The sequence below is a fragment of the Lethenteron reissneri genome, chromosome 65, assembly GCF_015708825.2.
Source record: "Lethenteron reissneri isolate LAM-NWPU_2019-01 chromosome 65, ASM1570882v1, whole genome shotgun sequence".
In the NCBI taxonomy this organism is placed as follows: Eukaryota; Metazoa; Chordata; class Hyperoartia; order Petromyzontiformes; family Petromyzontidae; genus Lethenteron; species Lethenteron reissneri.
The window spans coordinates 12875854-12890925 of record NC_083843.1 but is presented as its reverse complement, the minus strand read 5'-3'; the positions used below and the strand labels follow the sequence as shown (position 1 = coordinate 12890925).

The 15072-nt window shown below is 44.4% G+C and overlaps 1 protein-coding gene across 1 annotated transcript in view; it reads left to right on the top strand.

Annotated features, from left to right (window-relative positions):
* LOC133359677 (zinc finger protein 271-like) overlaps window positions 1–15072 on the top strand; it is a 185557-nt gene that overhangs the window by 155771 nt on the left and 14714 nt on the right. Inside the window, exon 3 of the mRNA XM_061578189.1 lies at window positions 12605–14066. Within this exon, the coding sequence (XP_061434173.1) occupies window positions 12633–14066 (1434 nt within the window). The 5' untranslated portion in view covers window positions 12605–12632. The remainder of the gene's footprint in view (window positions 1–12604; window positions 14067–15072) is intronic.

Genomic DNA, 15072 nt, shown 5'->3' with positions numbered 1-15072 from the left:
GCAATCAGGAATACAACAACTGGCTCTCTGTGTCTTTTGGTTGCAGTGCTATTGACAAGCAAAATAAGGGCTTTTTAGAAATGTTTTGCAACAATTAAGACTTTTTCCAATGGGAAATTGCATTGAACAATGGTCAACTTTGCACCTTCATAACCCCAAAAGCTAAACCTATCCCTAATTGAATTGTCGATTTTTTTCTCGAGAAAAAATATACAGTGAACGCTTCTGTTCACGAACAACTTGGTTCACGAACAGAAAAGTTCATAAAAATATGCTCCGGTTCACGAACTCCGCTTCGGTTCACGAACAGGAGCCGCGGCCATTTTAATGCTATTTCCAGGCTGTCACATGGTCGTGACTTCCTGTAGGAAGATCGTGGTGAGAAGAGACACAGAAAGAAGTACTGTGAGTACTGTGAAGACACTTTCAGTGACTTTTTGCTTTTTGGTGTGCTTTTTAGCACATACAGTACTGTACTGTACTACTGTACTGTACAATACTGTACTTACTGTACTGTATTGTACAGTTCACCCGTTGAGTGCTTACTGTACTGGACTCCCAATATGGCTCCCAAGAAGCATGGTGGAAAGAAGAAAGTGCGGAGCAGCAATGAAGGTGACAAGAACAGCAATGCAGGTGACAATGTGCCAAGTGGAAATGCAAGTGACAATGTGCCAAGTGGAAATGCAAGTGACAATGTGCCAAGTGGAAATGCAAGTGACAATGTGCCAAGTGGAAATGCAAGTGACAATGTGCCAAGTGGAAATGCAAGTGACAATGTGCAAAGTGGAAATGCAGGTGACAAGAATGTGCAGCGCAAGCATGGTGGCAAAAAGAAAGTGCAGAGCAGTAGTAAAGGTGACAGCAAGGTTGTGAAGAAAATAACCATTGAGCTGAAGAAGGAAATTGTAGAAAAGCATGACAGTGGTATTCGTGTGACTGATCTGGCCTCAGAGTACAAGATGGCAAAGTCAACAGAGGAAGAAAGGGAGGTTAGCAGTGATGCCATGAAATCCATTATGCAAAAATGGAATGAGTGCCATGACTTTTTTGAAAAGCACCACCCCAACATAACTGTCACGAACAGAGTGTTAAATCTCATGAATGATAATGTGGTCTCTCATTTCCTGGAGGGTTATGCAGCGCAGGAAGAGACATTGACATTGGACAGATTTTTCAGCAAAACTGAGCCTGCAGCTAGGAGACAAAGGAGAGAGGAAACCCCTGTAGTAGATCCCCCTGATGTCCTTATGGAGGGGGACTCTCCCTCCAAACAATAACCGCCTCCCACCCGCCTCCCACCTGCCTTCCTCCATGCCAGAAGTCATCTCAAGCAAGGTTAGTGTTCTCTCTTTATACATTACAATACTGTACAGTACTAATGTGTATTGTAATTTGTTTCATATTTATGTGCTTCAAAAACCAAAAAAAAGGTCAGAACGGATTAATCGGATTTACATTGAACCCTATGGGAAAATGTGCCTCGGTTCACGACCAATTCGGTTCGCAACCAGAGTCAGTTCACGAATTAAGTTCGTGAACCGAGGTATCACTGTATTTGTATAATCACCAAATTTCATTTCATATATAGCATAGTATGACTAAAGGCATTGGAGGAATGAGCTTCTAATTAAAAAAGTTGCAAGTCAAAAATGTGGCTATTTTTTGCAAAAAAACACGTAGTACCTTTAATTTTACAGTTTTTGTTTCATCCATCACGTAGTGAGACTAACGTCAATGGAGGAATTCAGAGTGGCAAGAATGTAACTACCTTGCCTGGTATACAGGAAGTCGTAAGTTGAACCCCGTCCCTCACACCTGCTGTATGTTCGTAGTTTGCATGTTCTCCCCATGGTCGTGTGGCTTTTTCCCTCCACATGCATTTAGTGTATTTGACTGCTATGTCGATTTTTTCACCCAAAAAATATACATGTTAAATTGCCCAGTTTTTATTGTATATACAGCATTGTAAGACACAATTCAATGGAGGAATTCACTTCTCATTGACCCCTAACCGTTTACCATAACCCTGACTGGGCTAACAGGGTACTGTATATGGATTATTTTGGGAGTCCCTATTCCATTTCCGGGAGCACCACAACCACTTCCTTGGTGTTCACATTCCCGCATGAAGAATCGGAACTCCGAGATTTGGAATTGAGACTCCTGCTTTGGATTTAGGACTTCTTAGGGTTGCAAGTGAGATGCCTCAAATATGCCTTTAAACGCGTCTCAGCGAGATGAGTTGAATTGTATATGGCTCGACTCTGTCAAGTAGAGTCGAAGGGCACACACGACTTGCTTGTTGTGTGACTTGTGGAACCGGGCGGCATTTTGCATTGAAGTCGATGATGGGTGTGATTGTTGCCGATTTGAAGCGCACTGTTTGAGAATGCAGTGCGTTTCACTATTTCAGCACCGATGTTCACCCAATATTTAATGGTCTAAATGTATGGGACAGCTTGGGATGTCAATGCAGTAGTTTGTTATTTGAAAATCCGTAATGAAATAAAGCATTGCAGTGCAAATCGGCCGGATAGTTTCGTTTTTACACGCTTTCTTTTAACTCACTCTGTCTGTTGTTGTTGTCGTATCCTCAAATCTTGTAACTCAATTTTAACCCACTTCCCAATGTGGTATCGACTGCAAACTTGGTATACTTATGTCAAACTAATGACAAATACTATATTCTATCATAATTTTTTATTTATGTTAAAAAAATATTTTTTATATGTTATGTTTTGGCTTGGGTCTAATTGTCCACGGTCAACTGACATTGGCTGTAATTGGCCACGGTCCCTTACGTTTTGGAAAGCTTCAGGGCCACTTCCTGGAGTCGTGGAGTTCTGTCATTACTCGTACATTTCATAAAAGCGTGTTTAAAAAAAAGTTTTTTTCAATATTATTTTTACCGCGCTCGACGTGTTACGTGTCCCCTCTGGTGGACAAGTGCAGTATCACACGCAATCAATTCGTAGTTGTGAGTCGCTGGTGATGTGGCGTCCTGGCGTTTGTCCGCAGTACGGTTGGCTGCAATGAAGCCGTGAAGACACCACACAGTGCCACTGCTGCTGTTACCGTGCCGAGGCACTGCAGTTGTCATACTAACCCTTAACCCTAACCCCCTGAACTTGACCCTAACCCTAATGCCTAACCCTCAACTAACCCTAACCCTGAACTCTAACCCTAATCCAACCATGACCCTAACCCTTAACATGGACCTGGACCCTAACTACCTTAACCCTAACCCCCAACCACTAACCCCTAACCCCTAACCACTAACCCTAACCCCTAATCCTAACCCTCACCCAAACCCTTACACAATTTTGTCCATAAACGGCATAGGCTAGTATGCCAATTTGCTTTTTGGCCAAAGAAGGTATGATGATTTTCTTGGCATACCTGAGGTGAAAATTTTATCGTGAAATTTTCAATTTTGTACGTAATACGTAGCATACTACAGCAAACACAATGGAGGAATGCACTTTTTGTTAAAAATAAAGCTATGGAAATTTGGCTCATTTTGGCAAAAAAACTGTATAAGTTAGTATGCTGATTTTCTTTTTGAGACGTGAAAATGTAATCGTGAAATGTCTCCCTTTTAATGTAATATATAGCATACTAATGCTAAACAAAAAGGAGGAATTAACTTTTTCTTGGAAAATTAAGATGTGAAAATTTGGCTCATTTTAGCAAATAAACTGCATAGGTTAGTATGCTGATATCTTTTAGAGATGTGAAAATGCAATCGTAAAATTTCTCACTTTTAATGTAATATATAGCATACTACGGCTAAATACAAAAGAGGAATGAACTTTTTTTGAAAAATAAAGATGTAAAAATTTTGCTCATTTTTGCTAAAACGACATAGGTTAGCATGCTTATTTTTTACGGACGTGAAAATTGCATAGTGAAATTTCTGACTTTTAATTAAACATATGGCATACTAAGGCTGACCCAACCGAATTTGTTGAAAAATAAAGCTGTGGAAATTTGGCTTATTTTGGCTAAAAACGGCATAAGTTAGTATGCCAATTTGAATATTTACTTTAACATTTCATCGTGAAATGTCTGACTTTTAATATACATATATCATACTAACCCTATCCCAAAACCCTAACCCCCCTGACCCTAACCCTTAACCGCTAACCCTAAACAAACCTAAACCCAACCCTCTTTTGTATTGACAAATTGTCAACTTTGCACCTTAACGTTTGTTCTGAAATATATTTCGGGAAATGATTGCGGGGGGGGGGGGGTTGACAATCACTGTCAGATTACACAAAATAAACGAAATCGATCGTAGGGAAGTATATTTGAAAAAACCTCCGAAAAACTCAATATTCAACGAGCGCGGACTCGCCTGAATTACATACAGGCTGCCGATAATCACCACGCAGGCCGCAATCTAAACACGTGTTGACGCACGATGTTAAACTTCATCCCTCTTGGGAACGTGTTACAGCCTCCTCCTCGCCTCGTTACAATGAAAAACAATGAGAGGATTTTGCACTTAAATAGCTTTAATGTTACACTTAAAAAAGCGACGGTCTACGAGTCTAGGCTATTACTAACTCTAAACACAAGACAGGCCTCGTAACTGTGTTTGACAAAAAAATTCCACTGAATGAGCTGGCAACTCACCTTGAGGAGCTGGTGATCCACCTTGACGAGCTGCTAAGCCACATGGTCGAGCTGGTGATCCACCTTGAGGAGCTGCTAAGCCACATGGAGCAGCTGTGATCGGTAGTTGAAGACGAATTCAACGATGCCACAAGAACCACGCGTCCTCCACGCGGTGCCCAGTCGAGATGGCGCCCTGCGTGGAGAAGCCCCGCCCCGCCCCGCCCCGCCCCGCCCCGCCCCGCCCCGCCCCGCCCCGCCCCGCCCCGCCCCGCCCCGCCCCGCCCCGCCCCGCCCCGCCCCGCCCTCAACCTCCCCCCACGTGACGCCTCGCCCCGCACGCGCCTTCCCATCAATCATCCTCTAGCCGCCTGTCACGACTCTCGTTCACCACCTGCCCTCTACTGCTCGCTGCGCCCTCTACAGTGCCCACTTCCTTAATTATCTCTTCCCCTTTCTAATTTCTCTCAGCACCTGTGTTCTTCACATTAAAAAAATAGTAACTCCATGTAACGTGTATTTTTTTATTCAATCTCCGACACTTCCATGTATGAAAATATGTTCCAAATACAAATCCACACCGTGAAAGCAATCGCCACCAAACTTGGCTAGTATTCAATTCGTGGTTACGTCTGCCATCTTGGTGGACATGTGCAGTACAGGCCAACACAGTTCGCCAGCAGTTGCCGCTGTCAGGCGTCACCCCGCGCGTTCCCGCAGTTGTGAGTCGCTGCTGCTGCTGCGGCGTCCTGGCGTTAGTCCCAAGCGGGTTGGCGGCGATGAAGCCGTGAAGACGCCGCACAGCGCCACTGCTGCTGTCATCGCGCCAGGCGCTGCAGTGGTACCACGTGACCACACGGTGGCGCTACAGCATCATGCTGGTTAAGTTGTTTAGCGAGTGTCCATGTTGGTTTGGTTATTTAGCGAGTGTCCATGATGGTTAGGTTATTTAGCGAGTGTCCATGTTGGTTAGGTTATTTAGCGAGTGTCCATGTTGGTTAAGTTATTTTAGTGAGTGTCCATGTTGGTTAGTATATTTAGCGAGTGTCCATGTTGGTGTGTATGTTGAACTTCTTTCACACCCTACATAGCCAACCATGGTCATCGGAGGTGCCGGGGAGGGACACCAAACTAAGCACGAAAAGCAGTTATAAAGAAAAAATATTTTCAACTTAGATTTTTAAAATGCGTAGCTCAAAGTGACTTCCTAATATCGGAGGGAAGAACATTCCAGACGGCTGCAGAAGTGCATCTGAAAGCGTGCAATGCAGCGACCGTCTTTGTTCGATGACTAGCCAAAAGCTGCTGCGAGGATGACTGAAGTTTGCGTGATGGTTGATGCTCTTTGATGATACCAGCAAGGTATTGGGGTTCACTTGTGGCCAGCGCTTTGTATGTAATGAGTGCAACCTTATACTGTATGAGTTCGGCAACAGGAAGCCAATGCAGTTCGGTGAGCACTGGACAGACATGGTCGGATTTTGCAGTACCCGTCATGACACCTGCCAAATAATGTTGTACACGCTTCAGCTTGGTAATGTTTTTGTCAGATGTCCCGGAGAGTAGTGAGTTTGAATAATCGAGCCCTAACCCTATCCCTAACCCTAAACCTAACCCCTAACCTTAAACCCTAACCCTAATTGCTAAGCCTAACTCTAACCCAATTATGTCCAAAAGCTGCATAGGTTAGTATGCCTATTTGTTTTTTAGCCAAAAAATGTTATGCCAATTTAATTTTTAGGACGTGAAAATGTCATCATGAAATATCAAACCTTTATAATAATAATACAGCATTCTAATGCTAATCAAAAAAGAGAAATAACTTTTTTCTTTAAAAAGTTTAGCTATGAAAATTTGCCCAATTTTGGCCAAAAATGGCATACGTGAGTGTGCCGATTTCTTTATGGGACGCGAAAATTGCATCGTGAAATGTCCCACTTTAAATCTAATACATAGCATACTAAGGGTAAATACAATGAAGTAATTAACTTTTTGTTGAAAAATGAGGCTGTGAAATTAGTAAATTTTTTGCGAAAAACTATTTTTGGGACCTGAAAATTTCATTGTGAAATTTCCCACTCTTAATCTTATGTAATATATAGGCTACTCAGGATAAACACAACCGAGGAATGTACTTTTGGTTTAAAAATATAGCTGTAAAAATGTGTCCAATTTTAGCCAAAAACGGCGTAGCTTAGTATGCCGATTCTCTGTTTGGGACGTGAACATTTCATCATGAAATTTTCCACTTTTAATCTAATACATAGCATACTAAGGCTAAACACAATGAAATAATTAACTTTTGTCGAAAAACAAAGTTGTGACAGTTTGGCCAATATTAGCCAAAAACGGCATAGTATGCCGATTTTCTTTTTTCACTTAAACATTTCATGGTGAAATTTCGCACTTTTTAACGCGATATATAGGATACTAAAGCTAAACACACGAGGATTGCATTTTTGTTGAAAAATAAAGCTGGAAAATTTGGCCAATATTAGCCAAAAACGGGACGTGAACATTTCATCGTAAAATTTACCACTTTTAATCTAATACATAGCACACTAAGGCTAAATACAATAGAGGAATGAACTATTGTCCAAAAATAACGCTGTGAAAGTTGGGCTTATTTGGGCTAAAATCGGCACAGTATGCCGATTAACTTTTTTATATTCGAAAATTTAACGTATCAAATTTCCCACTTTTTTACGTAATATATAGGCTACTCAGGCTAAACACAACCAAGGAATGCACTTTTTGTAAAAAAAAAATTGGGACAATTTTGCCAAAAACGGCATAGGTTAGTATGCTGATTTTTTATAGACGTGAAAATGTCATCGTGAAATGTCGCCAGCGGTGTGCTGAAGAGCCAAGCCACGACATCTACAAAGTGCTGCTCACAGCGAGTAGCAGCACCGATGGAGGTCGTCACGGCACACGAGTGGGTGGGTGGCCAGCACCACGCCCGACCGCCTTTGTCTCCCCAGTGCTAGCGATGTTGACACCGCACCGGGTACTCGTTTGAGGCTGAGTCGACGTAGGGGAGGCTCAGGACCGGTTCGGAAAGTCGTCACTGGCGGTGTTGGCCACGAGCGGGAATGGAACTCGGCTGGTCGGTGCGGAGCGCAGCGCTCACCACGACACTGCCGCTCCCCTTCTGTCAACAAACTTGAACTCTGACCCCGCTCTCTGACGTCACCGCTCAGCATGACCTCATTGGCGTCAAACGCCAGGGGATGTGTACCTCGCTAGGGACGTCATGTCACCAAGATATTCACCCGACCACCGCTCTTCTGAGCGTGACGTCACCTCCGCCCGGTGACTGGTGGCTCATTAACATAATACATTTGCGAAAGCCGTCGCGAGTTTATTCTGACTGGTTCTGCACCCACGGGATTTTTGCACAGCGTTGTGTGTACGGTGCAGTTTTTCTGGGAGACTTTACAGTTTTATCCTGGATTTTTCTGTTTGCGCATTGTCACTTCAAGATGTTGTCTTGTTTGTTGCGGTTGCACCCGATTCAAGAGCCGAATGGCTCACAGGGCTCGATACCAAATAAAACAGAAACACTGACATGTGGGCCGCCATCATTAACATAATATATTCACGTACGGAGCCGCTCATTGTGGGAGGGGAGCGTTATCGTACCCCGCAAGTGACGTCATGTCACCTGCTGCCGCGTGACGTCACGACGCAACAGGAAGCTGCCGCTCCGCCCGTGCACTGAAATCCGAGGTGAGAAATTCTCATCGCGATTGTTGTGGTGGTGGTGTTGGTGGCGGTTGTGGTTGTTGTTGTCGTTGTTTACCAAGGTAGAGCCTCGCTCTCTCGTAGGGGTGTCAATTGAGTAGCAGCGAGCATGGAAGCGATGTCCAGGTTGGATCTTACAACGCGGGGCCTAGCCACACAGGGCCTTGCCTCCTACCCTCGCCTGATCGCGTTTGTTTCAATTATCTCGCTTAAGTTTAATTTGTCTTCACACGGCTTGCCACTTTGTAACTTTGTTTTATTTTAAATATTTACAGTTATTTTATTTTTATACCAGGCCAATCCCGCTTGAGCTGCTATACCGCTCTTGTCTTCAGCGCGACCTGCCAACAACAACAAGGTGAGGCTTTGTCAACAGCGTGGCGGTGTTCACTGTCTACAGTGAAGGAAAAAGTATTTGATCCCCTGCTGATTTTGTACGTTTGTCCACCGACAACGAAATGACCAGTCTATAATTTTAATGGTAGGTTTATTTGAACAGTGAGAGACAGAATAACAACAACAAAATCCAGAAAAACGCATGTCAAAAATGTTATAAAATGATTTGCATTTTAATGAGGGAAATAATTATTTGACCCCCTCTAAATCAGAAATATTTCTGGCTCCCAGGTGTCTTTTATACAGGTAACGAACTGATATTAGGAGCACACTCTTAAAGGGAGTGCTCCTAATCTCAGCTTGTTACCTGTATAAAAGGCACCTGTTCACAGAATCAATCAATCAGATTCCAAACTCTCCACCATGGCCAAAACCAAAGAGCTCTCCAAGGATGTCAGGGACAAGATTGTAAACCTGCACAAGGCTGGAATGGGCTACAAGACCATCGCCTAGCAGCTTGGCGATAAGGTGACAACAGTTGGTGCGATTATTTGCAAATGGAAGAAACACAAAAGAACTGTCAATCTCCCTCGGCCTGGGGCTCCATGCAAGATCTCACCTCGTGGAGTTGCAACGATCATGAGAATGGTGAGGAATCAGCCCAGAACTACACGGGAGGGTCTTGTCAATGATTGCAAGGCAGCTGGGACCATGGTCACCAAGAAAACAGTTGGTAACACACTACGCCGTGAAGGACTGAAATCCTGCAGCACCCGCAAGGTCCCCCTGCTCAAGAAAGCACATATACATGCCCGTCTGAAGTTTGCCAATGAACATCTCAATGATTCAGAGGACAACTGGGTGAAAGGGTTGTGCTCAGATGAGACCAAAATTGAGCTCTTTGGCATCAACTCAACTCGCCGTGTTTGAAGGAGGAGGATTGCTGCCTATGACCCCAAGAACACCATTCCCACCGTCAAACATGGAGGTGGAAACATTATGCTTTGGGGGTGTTTTTCTGCTAAGGGGACAGGATAACTTCACCGCATCAAAGGGACGATGGACGGGGCCATGTACCGTCAAATCTTGGGGAGAACCTCCTTCCCTCAGCCAGGACATTGAAAATGGGTCGTGGATGGGTATTCCAGCATGACAATGACCCAAAACACACGGCCAAGGCAACAAAGGAGTGGCTCAAGAAGAAGCACATTAAGGTCCTGGAGTGGCCTAGCCAGTCTCCAGACCTTAATCCCATAGAAAATCCGTGGAGGGAGCTGAAGGTTCGAGTTGCCAAACGTCAGCCTCGAAACCTTAATGACTTGGAGAAGATCTGCAAAGAGAAGTGGGACAAAATCCTTCCTGAGATGTGTGCAAACCTGGTGGCCAACTACAAGAAACGTCTGACCTCTGTGATTGCCAACAAGGGTTTTGCCACCAAGTACTAAGTCATGTTTTGCAGAGGGGTCAAATACTTATTTCCCTAATTAAAATGCAAATCAATTTACAACATTTTTGGCATGCGTTTTTCTGGATTTTTGTTGTTACTCTGTCTCTCACTGTTCAAATAAACCTACCATTAAAATTATAGACTGATCATTTCTTTGTCAGTGGGCAAATGTACAAAATCAGCAGGGGATCAAATAATTTTTTCTCTCACTGTACTTGTGGAGGGGAAACCGGGGATCCGGAGGGAAATTCACGCGACCACGGGGGGAGAGAGAGACACGCAAACTCCAAATCAACATTGCCAGGGCTGTGTTGATTGATCCTCAATGAATTCCGTGATGGAGTGAGGAAGCATTAATAGTGAGCAGGTGAAGGTGGCCAGGCGTGGGTCTGGACACACCACCACCTGTGAACCATGCCAGTGCGTGACAGTGGGGGTGGGGTGGCACGTGTCCCCCCAACGATCCTATCGAAATCCCTCATTTCGCCCGGGACTCGTATTCTTGTCTTGGATGCATTTCATATTCCCTTATTTCACTGAAAAACCCTGATAAATTTGATGCAAGAAAGAAAAAAAGCCGAAACAAATGAATTTAACTAAATCGGATGTTTTTCATTGAAGGAAATTTAACCTTAACCCACTTTTATGTAATGTCGATTTTGGCAACTCGGGAAGGGAATGGCGTGGCGAGCTGAAAATAGTCGCGACCCCCACTGCCACCGTGTGGCATATTATTACGTGCCAGGGACTCTGAGATGATAGGACAACAGTCCGAGTCCATAATTGACAATAAGTAACGGCCGTTACAAGCGACTCACAGAATTGTGCGCAGTTGCGTATACAGTACACGACTTCCCTGAAGGCAAACATCGTCAGCGAGCGCGATGCCAATCACACGCGTGGAATAAAAGCAAGGGACACGTCCTTGCTAACAACACCTTACTAACAACTCCTTACTTATTAACAACTCCTATCATTTTTCTTTGCTGGAGGGGTTGCCCCCCCCCTCCCTGAAAATCCTGGCTCCACCTCTTGAGTTTGTGACAGTGTAAAGTTTGTATTTGCAGTAAAGTCTATCAACTCTATTGAGCACGGAGGTGAAATCAAACCGGTATTTTATTTTTGTTTTCCTATGGAACTTATTGTAAGAATGGAGTCAGGAAGTTTACCACAGCACATACGCAGCTGAAGTCGGAACTGTTCATCCCAGCAGTCAAGGACATCTGAGCCTGGCTTCACACCTCGAAGTTGCGATTGAACATTAATTTATGCATTTCTGCATAACACAAATAGTATTATTTTCAATGCCCTTTGCTATTTCAGCTGAATTTAGCTTTCATAAATATTCCTTTTGAAGCCAGACAGCCGAAATTGTGTGCTCGGAGTTTGGGTTAATATTCACTTTGAAGATACTAGGGCTTCCAGGCATGTTTATGACCCTTTGATATCTCATTGTGTGCCATAAAAGCCCGTGTGAGGAATTTGGGGCACTTTTTCACTATATCATGAATCTATCTTCTATTCTTCTATCTATCTATATAAAAGTCAAAAATTGTGGGTTTGTTTGTGGTCGCTCGCTTGGCTCTCCAACGGTGAGGTTTGTGTAAAAAAAATAGCCAGGCACCACGCCGTATGCCCTCCGGTCAGCAAGCGCTATTTCTTTTTTACACCCGTCAACTTGAAATTAGTTTAATTAATGATTTAGTGCGATTTTTGTGCTCTTTCATTTTATTTAATTATTTGACGCCTGCACGACCGTACCAACTCACACGCCTTTGGTGGGGGGAATGGCCCATGCCAAGTCGCACGCCTTCGGTGGGAGTGAGGGGGACATTTCCTTTCGCTTTAAAAATGCTATAAAAATACACTTAACGCTCACGTAAGTTCTTCACTGTGATGTCCCCCCCACCCCAATGCGTGTAGTTATTACTATTATACAGTTGCTAGATGCTACCACTATAGGCCGTAGATATTACTGCAGAGTGCCCGGGGAGATCGTGGCCGTGGGGGGAGGGGGGGGGGCAGGGATAGCAGCCCAGTCCCAGCCTGCCAAGGTACCACCTTGGCCGGCTGGACAATCTAGACGAGGCCGGAGGCTCTGCACGGGGCTAGACCTCACCACGCCACTCTGTCAGGTGAGTACTTTGTGCTATACAGTCGATAAATACTGATATAGAATCGGCATATACTACTGTCGTGATATCATATACCACCACAGTTGGTATACACTGCTCTAATCATAGCAGGTACCACCACAGTCAGTACGCACTGCTGTTACATTTTTAAGAGTAGATTTAAAATATTTTTAAGACCTGGGCTTACGCCGGGTACTTCCTGCTAGTATATGAATAAGTATAGATGTGCAAGTCGTGTTACTGTGTATATATGCATTCCTCTGTGCATCGATGCTGACGTGTAGATGGTGTGGATATTCTTTTTTCCTGTCTGCAGCTGTCGCTTCCTCTGCAGAATTGGTCTGATGGAGCAAATGCACTCGGCAGGGCGCGGTGCAAAAAGGCAACAATGCGACCAGCGTGCAAACAGCACGGATCATCCTGGAAATTTGACACGACACAAGAGAACTCGCACAGGAGAGAAACCCTTCAAGTGCACTGTGTGTGACAAGGCATTTGCACAGTCATCTGCTCTTGAAACACACCAGAGAACACACACGGGAGAGAAACCCTTCAAGTGCACTGTGTGTGACAAGGCATTTGCACGGTCATATGTTCTTAAAAAACACCAGAGAACACACACGGGAGAGAAACCCTTCAAGTGCACTGTGTGTGGGAAGGCATGTTCACAGTCATCTGATCTTGAAAGACACCAGAGAACACACACGGGAGAGAAACCCTTCAAGTGCAGTGTTTGTGGGAAGGCATTTGCACGGTCATTTGCTCTTAAAACACACCAGAGAACACACACAGGAGAGAAACCCTTCAACTGCAGTGTGTGTGGGAAGGCGTTTACACGGTCATCTGATCTTGAAAAACACCAGAGAACACACACTGGAGAGAAACCCTTCAAATGCACTGCGTGTTGGAAGGCATTTTCACAGTCGTCTGATCTTGAAAAACACCAGAGAACACACACGGGAGAGAAACCCTTCAAGTGCACTGTGTGTGACAAGGCATTTGCACATTCATCTGCTCTTAAAAAACACCAGAGAACACACACGGGAGAGAAACCCTTCAAGTGCACTGTGTGTGACAAGGCATTTGCACGGTCATTTGCTCTTAAAACACACCAGAGAACACACACAGGAGAGAAACCCTTCAAGTGCAGGGTGTGTGTGAAGGCATTTACAAAGTTATCTTATCTTGTAACACACCGGAGAACACACACGGGAGAGAAACCCTTCAGGTGCAGTGTGTGTGGGAAGGCGTTTGCACAGTCAACACATCTTCAAGTACACCAGAGAACACACACGGGAGAGAAACCCTTCAAGTGCACTGTGTGTGACAAGGCATTTTCACAGTCATCTGCTTTTGAAAATCACCAGAGAACACACACGGGAGAGAAACCCTTCAAGTGCAGGGTGTGTGGGAAGGCGTTTTCAAATTTATCTCATCTTGTAGCACATCGGAGAACACACACGGGCGAGAAACCCTTCAGGTGCACTGTGTGTGACAAGGCATTTTCACAGTCATCTACTCTTGAAACACACCAGAGAACACACACGGGGGAGAAACCCTTCAATTGCACTGTGTGTGACAAGGCATTTTCACAGTCATCTGCTATTAAAAAACACCAGAGAACTCACACGGGAGAGAAACCCTTCAAGTGCAGTGTGTGTGGGAAGGCATTTGCATGGTTATTTTCTCTTAAAACACACCAGAGAACACACACAGGAGAGAAACCCTTCAAGTGCAGTGTGTGTGGGAATGCATTTGCATATTCATCACATTTTCATGTCCACCAGCGAACACACAAGCATCAGAAGATCGACAAGGAGTGGAGTCAGAAATCAGCTTGTGAAAGTCAAAGTGCCGCAATGAGCCCATCCCTCATTAAACAAGAACCGGAAGAAAATCCCAGCTTGGACACTTTTAAAGGTATCGAGGTGAAATATGAAGAGGTGACGGTGAAATGTGAACAAGTGATTGTGAAGAGCGAAGAAGTGAAGCTAAAATGTGAAGATGAAGATTCAACTCCAAAATGGGACCTTCACATCGATGGAGGCAACGTGAAGCAGGAGGAGAATTCTGACTGTGAGGCAGAGCGAGGCAACTCCCAGCAGTTTGTGGAAGTGGAGGTGTGGGTGGACTTCCTCCGAGACAAGACAAAGTCAAAAGGAGACCCGGTAGATGTGTAAGCTAGAGACGATGTCGCTCCAATAGATGCACCTTTGTCACAGGCCTTTAATGACAAGAATGTGAAGTTGAACACTCAATTCCTAGGTTCAACCTGCAGGGTAAGAGCGGCCAGTCTTTGTGGACCTGTGGGTTGCGTAGATCTCTCACCAGGAGCGAGAGCCGAAAAGCTCCCAAGCATTCACTGTTATCAATTGCATTTTTATGGTGCTTGCTTAATCACCTCGGCAATCCAGAGTTTTGTATCGTATCTCGTTTCAAACTCCCAAGAGAAATCCCAAAGTAGCAGCTGCGCCTGTGTGGCACAAGGTGGTGGCCCTGCATCGGCCTGCATGTGGACAAGAGCCTGTCAGTAGGGGGCGATGGTTGATGTGCCATGTCAGTTGTGGAGTTTGTAGGTAATGTTTAGAATTTGCTATATTTTGACCGAGACGCCAGCATGCAATGGTCTACTCGTTTTGAATGGCGCAATAGTATGTTGTACATACAGACGGTGCGTATTTTTTTAAAATAGCTTCATTATACGATGTAATTAAATGTTAAAATGACTCAATAATTTAGAATGAATACTTGTCTGATTGTGTGCGTACATGTAACATTTTGTCA